Source organism: Diachasmimorpha longicaudata, chromosome 1, assembly GCF_034640455.1.
Source record: "Diachasmimorpha longicaudata isolate KC_UGA_2023 chromosome 1, iyDiaLong2, whole genome shotgun sequence".
Lineage (NCBI taxonomy): Eukaryota > Metazoa > Arthropoda > Insecta > Hymenoptera > Braconidae > Diachasmimorpha > Diachasmimorpha longicaudata.
Genome location: NC_087225.1, coordinates 2244611 through 2254838, shown reverse-complemented (window position 1 = coordinate 2254838; position 10228 = coordinate 2244611). Strand labels below are relative to the sequence as shown.

At 39.9% G+C, this 10228-nt stretch overlaps 1 protein-coding gene and 1 non-coding gene across 2 annotated transcripts; one reads left to right on the top strand and one right to left on the bottom strand.

Annotated features, from left to right (window-relative positions):
• Nucleotides 1-1118: 1118 nt before the first annotated feature.
• On the bottom strand, nt 1119-1237 carry LOC135169982 (5S ribosomal RNA). The gene has a single exon (XR_010300296.1). It is a non-coding gene; the product is annotated as a 5S ribosomal RNA (ribosomal RNA).
• A 752-nt stretch (nt 1238-1989) lies between these two features.
• LOC135168340 (uncharacterized) lies at nt 1990-9188 on the top strand. The gene is made up of 6 exons (XM_064132412.1): nt 1990-2006; nt 2064-2226; nt 2506-2535; nt 3441-3491; nt 3966-5297; nt 5343-9188. The coding sequence occupies exons 1-6, from the start codon at nt 1990-1992 to the stop codon at nt 9186-9188; spliced, it is 5439 nt and encodes a 1812-aa protein (XP_063988482.1).
• Nucleotides 9189-10228: the final 1040 nt, after the last annotated feature.

Below are 10228 nucleotides of genomic sequence, written 5' to 3'. Positions count from 1 at the left end.
AATCCATGTCATCATTTTGAAATGGCGAAAACTTATTTTTCAGGGGAATTTACTGACTCATTGTGGCTTTTTTACAAGATGCCGTATTTGACGTGGAGGTTTTTTTCCTTTTGCGTGGGTCTGGTGTGGTTATAACTTGTGTTGGAAATTAATCTAGCTTCACTTTCATCAAAATGTCACAATATTTATTTAGATTTAGTTACAAACAATTTTTAGATGTAAGTCGCGTTAAAAGATTACTGCGCTGGAAAACTCGGGTGCTTTCCTCGAGAGCTCAATCTGGAGTGGCCCCCGCCCTCAACTCGACCAGGGTGAGAAGGGTCCCAAAGACAAGGCCCTATTGTTCCTTGGGTTGTCCACGTGTTGGGCTGTTTTGGTCATAAACAACCCTAGTGTGTCCGCACTTCTCGGAGACGTTTACAATAGGTTGACCCAGCGGACCCGTCGTAAAAATATTTCCCACACTTGGGAAAATTCTCCACCTGAACTCCCCATGGGAGCTCGGTCTTGACTTTGGAGGTTAGATGTACTCAGCTGATAATTACTAAGTTTTTTGTTATTATTAGTCAACCTACATGGACTTGGTCATTTAAATATATTTGTAGCCTTATGTTTATCACTTTTTACTGACGATTTGTGTCTTTTTTTGTTATCAATTTTGTAATTTTGTACAGAGCACTCGTTAGTGAAGTGGTCGCTGGGCGAACCAGACAAGAACCATGGGACGAAAACTGGCGTGTTCAGCAGGATATGGTCGTTGGCTGCCAAGATTAAAAAAAGAATTTCGTTTTAACGAAATATCATATGCTCATCTATCAAATTCACGCAAACATCTTGATCAGTTAATAAAATTATCCAAAACTACATAATGTAATATTATTATTATGAGAAAATGGTCTAACTAATCATTTCACGGAGCATTCTCTCCTTCTGTGATTGCCAATTTTTAATTCTGATCAACAAGTTACAGTAACAGCCTTTACCACTGCAGAAAAAAGCCACAGAAACAAATATCATATTAAATATTGTTGAATCGTATTACTGAAGAATTATGGCATAATCAAATACATTATTGCGCATAACCGTTCTTGTATTTATTCAACAAACGAAAAAGAAAGAGCCAACGGCACGTGGTGTTCCCAAGCGGTCACCCATCCAAGTACTAACCACGCTCAATGCTGCTTAGCTTCAGTGATCGGACGAGAACTGGCGTGTTCAGCGTGATATGGTCGTTGGCTGTCAAAATGAAGAAAAAAATATGCTATTTTAACGAATTATCATAGGCTCATCTACCAAATTCACACAAAAATTTTGATCAGTAGACAAATTTATCCAAAGTTACATAATGTACTATTCTCACGAAAAAATGGTCTAACTCATAATTTCACGGAGGATTATCTACTTCTGTAATGGACAATTTCTAATGCTGATCAACAAGTTACAGTAACACCCTTTACCACTGCAGAAAAAAACCTCAGAAACAAATGTCACAAGGAATATTGTTGAATCTTATGACTGAAGAATTATGGTATAATCAAACCCATTATTGCGCATAACCGTTCTTATATTTAAAAAACAAAAAAAGAAAGAGCCAACGGCACGTGGTGTTCCCAAGCGGTCACCCATCCAAGTACTAACCACGCTCAATGCTGCTTAGCTTCAGTGACTGGACGAGAACTGGCGTGTTCAGCATTTTTTTTTTTTTATTAGAATGTTTATTTAGACCAAGTTTGAACAGTTACATTAGTTACATTATACAGGGTGACCCAGAATTGAACGTCCAGACTTTAAACTTAAGTTGGAGGTGAAATTCTGGATCGAAAAGTCTTGAGCGACTTTTTGATGAGACGCACCCGCTTCAACTTATTCAGGGTTGAAGTTGGACGAATCAGGGGCGTGGGATAACCGCTCGCACGACGGTGAGGAAAACATACGAGTGTGGTGATGTTCCCACCATACCGTACTACTCCTCTGCGGCGGCAGAAAGAGATGACTGGTGTCGGAGGGTAAGAGGAAGGGGAGGGAAATGAAAACAATGAACACCCAAAAAAAAAAATCATCAGCGATTCATCATTTTTTTTCTCCTTCGCTGAAAGAAAAAATGAAAATCTCATACAGGGCCAATGGGGCTTTAAAAGATTAAATCGCCGGGTTTTTTTTTCCAGCGCTGTAATTTTTAACGCTGTTTTTGAAGTGAAAACTTCTTATGGCGCGTTGGGCACTTTTGTGGGTGAGCATTTTCTCGTGAACTCGCGACAGATGACATTTTACAGTGATGCCAGATGCGGGACCCACACGTTTCCCACTGCCCCACTCCGCAGCAGTAGTTGCGCGAGGGAGTTGCGCATGAAACCCCCACGCGTGGGATTTTTGCCCCCGTCTGGCATCACTGTATACGCATTCTTTGCATGGGCATTCGTTCGTGCCCTCGTGACAGACGAGATTGAGAGTTTTTTTTATATTTATTTTATAAATGTATATTAAAAGCAAACTTTATTTATTTAGATATTCCATTTGAATGGTGTTGCTGCTATGGTATTGTGTTGAAAAAAACAAATCTAAAGTGTTAATACAAAAGTCGGAAAATCGCTAAAAATTATGGGAAAACCGGAAAAGTAGGAAAACCCGAAAAATCGAAAATATCCTCAATTTAGTCGAGAATTTCACTAGGGACTTGAATCGACGGTCGGAAAATCGTTAAAAATTATGAGGAAGCCGGAAAAGTAGGAAAACCTGAAAAATCAAAAATATACTCAATTTAGTAGAGAATTTCACTAGGGACGTGAATCGAGGATCGGAAAATCGCTAAGAATTATGGGAAAGCCGAAAAAGTAGGAAAACCCGAAAAATCGAAAATATACTCAATTTAGTAGAGAATTTCACTAGGGACGTGAATCGACGATCGGAAAAGTGCCCAACCCGCCATAAGTTCAAGTTTTCAATTCTGCCTGCACTCCCGGAGTGCAACGAGTTTTTTTTTCTCCTTTTCGATTAGATTAAGAGATGTAATGGGCCTCAATCGAGGGGGGATTTATTCCTCCATCGAATGCCCTTGGTTTCATTCCTTGGGATTAATTAGGGGAGGAGTAAATAGTTTTTATGTAGCGGGCGGGTGTTCATTTTTTTCATTTCCCTCCTGTTTCATCTCCAAATTGGAGAAGAAGAAGGAAGGTATTTATTATTTTTGGTAAGCCTCGGGTATGTCGTGAGTACTGAAAATTGTAACCAAAATGTTTTCTCCCCGGGCTTGGGAAATCCCCGTTTTTATTTGTTTTTAGGATCTTCCCCAACCCGCATGAAAAAAAAACTCTTAAGGTCACGTCTCCTTTTTTTATATATAACCTCTCTACTATTTATCGCTTCCTCTCAAATATTACAGTTGTTTATAACTTAATCCCTTGCAGTGGCGACAATAAAACAATTTCGATAATTTTCTCTAGCATTTTACGGCGCAAACCTTCGTAGCTGTGTCCGAATACCTCTGGTCTCCCGTCAGTTACGATCAGTTAAAATTTCGTCTTCGAAAGGGACACACCGGGTCCGTTCACGCATATCCGAGGTTTTCCAGTCCGAGTTTCGCGATCTGAATATCTTACTTTTATATTGTCACCTTCATTGTTTTCGTATTAAATTGCCATAAGCGGGTGAAGTTTTTAAATTTAGTCAAATACATGAAAATTCTACCAATTCCACGTCCTAAAATATAAAACATTGTAAAATTTTAAACTTCTGTGTTTGTGTATTTATTTCTTTACAAGAGAACAAATAACCAAAAAAAAATAAAAACATTCTAAACTTAGTCTTAATATTCTTTCGAGTGAAGTTAATTTCATTAGCTCGAAAAGTGCATGTGTTTGAACAGACAATAACTACGTGCACATAATTTTGGTCCTTCGAGCCGGATTTTCAAACAGAAAACGAAAAAAAATTAATATTTAAAGATATTACATAAAACTTAACTACAGTGTTTTGTGAAGTTAACTAGTGCTCATCAATCAGCCGAGATGGAAAATCGAGAGGAAATAACTCAACGAATTCAATTCATCACGAAGCGGATGAAAATATGGATTGCTGAAAACACAAAAATGCAGAAGTTCCTATCAATTTATGAAAATGCAATTCTCGAACCTCAGAAGATTGATGCTCAAATCAAGAAATATCAAGATATGATACGAAATCATGAAGAAATGTTAGAAGAATTGAGCACTTTGGATCCCGTATTCGAGCAACACTCAATCGACGAAGTTTACAGCATTCAGAACAATTATTTAGACAACATCGCTCAATATGAAAAATTCAAAGCTGTCACTAGAGGAGAAGTGATGGGAAATTATGGGGCACCTTCCATCGTCTCTAGTGTGAGTGCAAGTGGCCGCAGAAAATTAAAACTACCTGTGTCATCACTCCCAACCTTTCATGGTGATTATGAAGAATATCTGTCGTTCAAAGGAGAATTCAAGTCCATGATCGACGACAGAGATGACTTAACTATAGTGGACAAATTCACATATTTTCGTGATGCACTGAAAGGGCCAGCCTTCGATAAAATCCGCATGCTGCCAATCAATGATGAAAATTACGCGCGAGCATGGAGACTAATCGAAGAGACGTATTCCAATAAACGGTTGATCATCTCCAGGCATATAAGATTGTTACTTCAATCGCCCAAACAAGACCAGGAAACTTCGCAGGGACTCCTCAAACTGGTAGATGATACACGTCAGCACATCGAGATGCTGAAAGCCATGGAAGTGAATCCCTCGGAAGAGATGATCGTGATTGTACTTGAGGATGCATTACATCGATTAACAGCAGATGATTGGGACAAGACTTTGGAGAAGAATTCCTTCCCAAAACTCGACAACTTATTGGAATTCATGTCTCACAGGGCAACGAGACTAGCAAGCCGAGAAATTAATCAATCTTTAGCAACTACATCAACCAGCAGCCATCAACCAGGAGATCGAAGAGCTCCCAAGAGGACATATGCACGAGCATTTGTAACCAATATAGAGAGAGGAGAAAGAGATTGTCCAGTATGCAACAAGGAGTTGCATCCTCTATTCAAATGCGAAGAATTTAAACTACGTCCAGTGTCGCAACGATTTCAAATTGCCAAGGATAAGGGTTATTGTTACAACTGTTTGAGGAGCAATCATCGAAGCAGTGATTGCTATTCCACATCCAGTTGTCGTGTGTGTTCTGACAAGCACAACACCCTTCTTCATGCGGCCTTTAATAGTAAAAAAAATGAAAACCTTGATAACAAAACCAAAGTCACCAGCGATGAATCGCAAGTAAAAGATTCTTCCAGTTGACTAAATGACTCTATCATGAGGCAGGTCACCTTAGTTAATAATCCACCAACTGATCAAATCATTCTTAGTGCTATGGTGAATTTAATGGACAAAAATAATCAACCAGTCACCTGCAGAGTTTTACTAGACACCGCATCAACTGCCAATTTTATAACCGAAAGGTTAGTACGAAAACTTGGCATAGCCACCGAAAAATACTCAGTTCCAGTTGGTGCTCTCAATGGACTTTCTACCAACACTAATCATCTCGTTACCGTAAAGCTACAAGCAACAAATCGAAGATATGAAAAGGAGTTCCGGTGTTTGAGTATACCAGAAATCTGTGGGCTCATTCCGACAGAAACTATCCCGAGAGAGATGTTCAGCATACCAGCTCACGTCAAACTCGCTGATCCAGAATTTTATAAACCAAGGCCTGTGGATATGTTATTGGGTTCAGGACCGAGTCTATCGCTTTTCACCAGTGGACAATACCATCTCTCTAACAATGGTGAGCCCAACATCATATTGCAGAGAACTCGACTGGGCTGGGTGGTTGGTGGCAGTGCTTCAAACAACTCCAACAAGAAACAGGTATTTGTCACAAACCTCACATTTGATCTTACTAAATTTTGGGAAATTGAACACGGGCCGGAAAATAAGCCATGGTCACCTGAAGAAAAATTAGCCGAAGAATTTTTTAAAAAACATTACACCAGAGATTCCAATGGAAGGGCAGTCGTCGCGCTCCCGTTCAAAGCTGATTCACCTCATCTTGGCGAATCCAAAGAATTAGCACTCCGACGTTTCAGATCTCTAGAATGTAGATTAGATAAAAACCCAGCTCTGAGAGAGCAATATCGAGCAGTAATGAAAGAGTACCTAACGCTTAACCACATGTCCAAGGCATCAGACATCGAAATTCCAGGTTACTATCTTCCTCATCATGCTGTACTCAAAGAAAGCAGTTCCACAACCAAAGATAGAGTCGTTTTTGATGGATCAGCAAAGACGTCTACAGGGGTGTCCCTCAATGAATCGTTATTAGTTGGACCTACGATTCAAGATGACATTTTTTCTTTGATAGTCAGGTTCAGAGCACACCAATATGCTCTGACTGGAGACATTGAAAAAATGTATAGACAGTTTCTCATATGTCCTGAAGATCGACGATTTCAACGAGTTCTATGGAGAGATGAAAAGGATCAAATAGCGACATATGAACTCAACACCGTAACTTTCGGATTGTCAGCAGCACCATTCTTGGCCATCAGATGTCTACAACAATTGGCACAAGACGAAGCAACACACTATCCAATTGCATCACAAATTCTACAACGGGATATGTACGTGGATGATCTTCTAACTGGGTTTGATTCACTAGAAGAAGCTATCGAAGCGCGAGATCAAATCACTCAACTATTGCAGAAAGGAGGCCTCAATTTGCGACAATGGGCCTCAAATGAATCCAAACTCCTTGAAGGGTTGGCTGAAGAAGAAATCAACAAAAAATTACAACTTGACGGTGATAAAACATTGAAAACCTTGGGAATTTTCTGGAATTCCGAAAATGACAGTATAAATTACACTGCTCGACAAATTGAAATCGCCAAAACAACGACAAAAAGAAAAATTCTGTCAGAAATTGCTGCGATTTTTGATCCTTTGGGTCTTCTAGGCCCAATTATTCTAAAGGCCAAAAATATTATACAACAACTGTGGTCAGCAAAACTTGATTGGGATGAACCTATACCTCTCTATATATTGACTATATGGACTGACTTCTGTAACCAGTTGTCATTGATCAATGATTTGAAATTTGAAAGAAAAATTCTTATAAAAAACTCAACCAGAAATGAAATCCACGGATTTTGTGATGCTAGTGAAACTGGTTTTGGAGCTTGCATTTATCTTAAATCCATAGATGCATTGGGCAATGTAAAAATTAATCTATTATGTTCAAAATCCCGAGTAGCTCCCTTAAAATCTATCAGCATCCCACGTTTAGAACTGTGCGGTGCATTAATCCTATCGAATCTTTGCAAATCTGTACATTCATCTCTCAGTATATCAATTGCCAGGACAATTCTGTGGACAGATTCCATGATTGTTCTTCATTGGATTCATACCCCCCCTCACACTTTAAAAACATTCGTCCAAAATAGAATTTCTGAAATTCAATCCTTAACCCAAAATGCTGAATGGAAACACGTGTCATCAGGAGATAATCCTGCTGATGCCTTGTCCAGAGGACAACTGCCAATCGAATTTACACAAAATGAGCTCTGGACCACTGGGCCTGTCTGGTTGACACTACCGGAAGGACAGTGGCCAGAACAACCAATGCAAGCTCCAGTTGATGATCAAGAACAAAGAAAAATTACATGTCTGAATTCTATTGTTGATTTATCTCTATTCGATAAATTTAAATCATTTGATGAGTTAATCCGAGTCTTTGTTTATTGTTATAGATTTATTACAAAAAAGCAAAATAGACGTTGGCAAGGGTGGGTGACATTAGCTGAATTGAAAGAAACAGAACTCTACATCATCAAACTCGTTCAACAGCAGGCCCTTGGAGACGAAATTCGAGTGCTGCAGCAACATAGGACTGACACCAGAACTCACTCAACTCGACTAAAACAATTGAATCCTTTCGTCAATGATCAAGGAGTGCTACGCGTAGGCGGCAGATTACAGAATGCCAAAATCTCCTTTGGACAACAGCAACCAATTGTTTTACCACAAACAGGCTTCATTACAAAATTGATCATCTCCAAGTATCATCTCATGCATTGTCACTCAGGTATCCAGAACACTCTCTATGCCACCCGTCAATTCTACTGGATTTTGAATGGAAGGAGCACCATTCGAAATGTGATCAGAAAATGCTCAATCTGTTGTCGGGCCAATCCTCCTCCAACCAATTACATCATGGGAAATCTGCCAGGAACTCGAGTTGCTCAAACCATGAGGCCGTTCGTAAATGTAGGGGTTGATTACTGTGGACCATTTCTGATCAAGGAGAAGAAATATCGTAACAGAAGCAAAATCAAAGTTTACGTTGCCGTATTTATTTGTCTTTCCGTGAAAGCTGTGCATTTCGAACTGGTCAGTGATCTCACCACGGCTGGGTTTCTAGCCGCCCTCGACCGATTCATTGCCCGTAGAGGAAAACCAGTAATAATAGAATCAGACAATGGGACAAATTTTACTGGAGCTAACAACGAACTGAAGACCATCATCAGGAAATTACAAGAACCCCAACAGGACGCTGCCATATCGCGGGCTCTGGCCAAACAAGGGATTCAGTGGAAATTTACACCTCCACTGTCTCCACACTTTGGCGGGGTCTGGGAAGCCGCAGTGAAGTCTTTCAAACATCACTTGATACGAGTAACCAAGAACAGTCTCTTTACGTTTGAAGAATTGAATACACTGATCATCAAAATCGAAGGGATTCTCAACTCACGCCCTATTTCCTCTGTGTCGAGTGACCCAAACGACCTCCAAGCCCTTTCACCAGGACACTTTTTGATTGGTACTCCTCTCACCAGCACCCCGGAACATGATCTAAGCGATGAAAAAATCAATCGACTGACCAGATGGGAAATGATCCAAAGGATGAAGCAAGATTTTTGGTCCAGATGGAATAAAGAATATCTGAATGAGCTCAATATTCGAAAAAAATGGACCACTGGAACTCATCACATCGTGAAAGATTCGATTGTCTTGCTGAAAGAAGATAATATCCCGCCTATGCAGTGGAAACTCGGACGAGCACTTACGTTACATCCAGGAGCAGATCACATCGTACGAGTGGTGACCGTGAAGACAGCTAATGGAATCTACAAACGCAATGTTAAATGCCTTGCCAACGTCAACTTCTGAATAATTCTGAATTTCTGTACTGGTAGTTGAATTGATGTTGTTGATCGTTATACTCTCAACGGGGGGAGTATGTTTCATCTCCAAATTGGAGAAGAAGAAGGAAGGTATTTATTAATCTTGGGAAGCCTCGGGTATGTCGTGAGTACTGAAAATTGTAACCAAAATGTTTTCTCCCCGGGCTTGGGAAATCCCCGTTTTTATTTGTTTTTAGGATCTTCCCCAACCCGCATGAAAAAAAAACTCTTAAGGTCACGTCTCCTTTTTTTATATATAACCTCTCTACTATTTATCGCTTCCTCTCAAATATTACAGTTGTTTATAACTTAATCCCTTGCAGTGGCGACGATAAAACAATTTCGATAATTTTCTCTAGCATTTTACGGCGCAAACCTTCGTAGCTGTGTCCGAATACCTCTGGTCTCCCGTCAGTTACGGTCAGTTAAAATTTCGTCTTCGAAAGGGACACACCGGGTCCGTTCACGCATATCCGAGGTTTTCCAGTCCGAGTTTCGCGATCTGAATATCTTACTTTTATATTGTCACCTTCATTGTTTTCGTATTAAATTGCCATAAGCGGGTGAAGTTTTTAAATTTAATCAAATACATGAAAATTCTACCAATTCCACGTCCTAAAATATAAAACATTGTAAAATTTTAAACTTCTGTGTTTGTGTATTTATTTCTCCTTACAAGAGAACAAATAACCAAAAAAAAAATAAAAACATTCTAAACTTAGTCTTAATATTCTTTCGAGTGAAGTTAATTTCATTAGCTCGAAAAGTGCATGTGTTTGAACAGACAATAACTACGTGCACACCTCCCCTTCCTCTTACCAACCGACGCCAGTCATCTCTTTCTGCCGCCGCAGGGGAGTAGTACGGTATGGTGGGAACACCACCACACTCGTATGTTTTCCTCACCGTCGTGCGAGCGGTTATCCCACGCCCCTGATTCGTCCAACTTCAACCCTGAATAAGTTGAAGAGGGTGCGTCTCATCGAAAAGTCGCTCAGGACTTTTCGATCCAGAATTTCACCTCCA

Coding starts and splice junctions, on each gene's coding strand:
- LOC135168340 (XM_064132412.1), top strand. Junction 2,536..3,440: donor TGAATGGTGTTGCTGCTATG/GTATTGTGTTGA, acceptor AATTTTCTCTAG/CATTTTACGGCGCAAACCTT. Junction 3,492..3,965: donor CCGAATACCTCTGGTCTCCC/GTCAGTTACGAT, acceptor ACTTAACTACAG/TGTTTTGTGAAGTTAACTAG.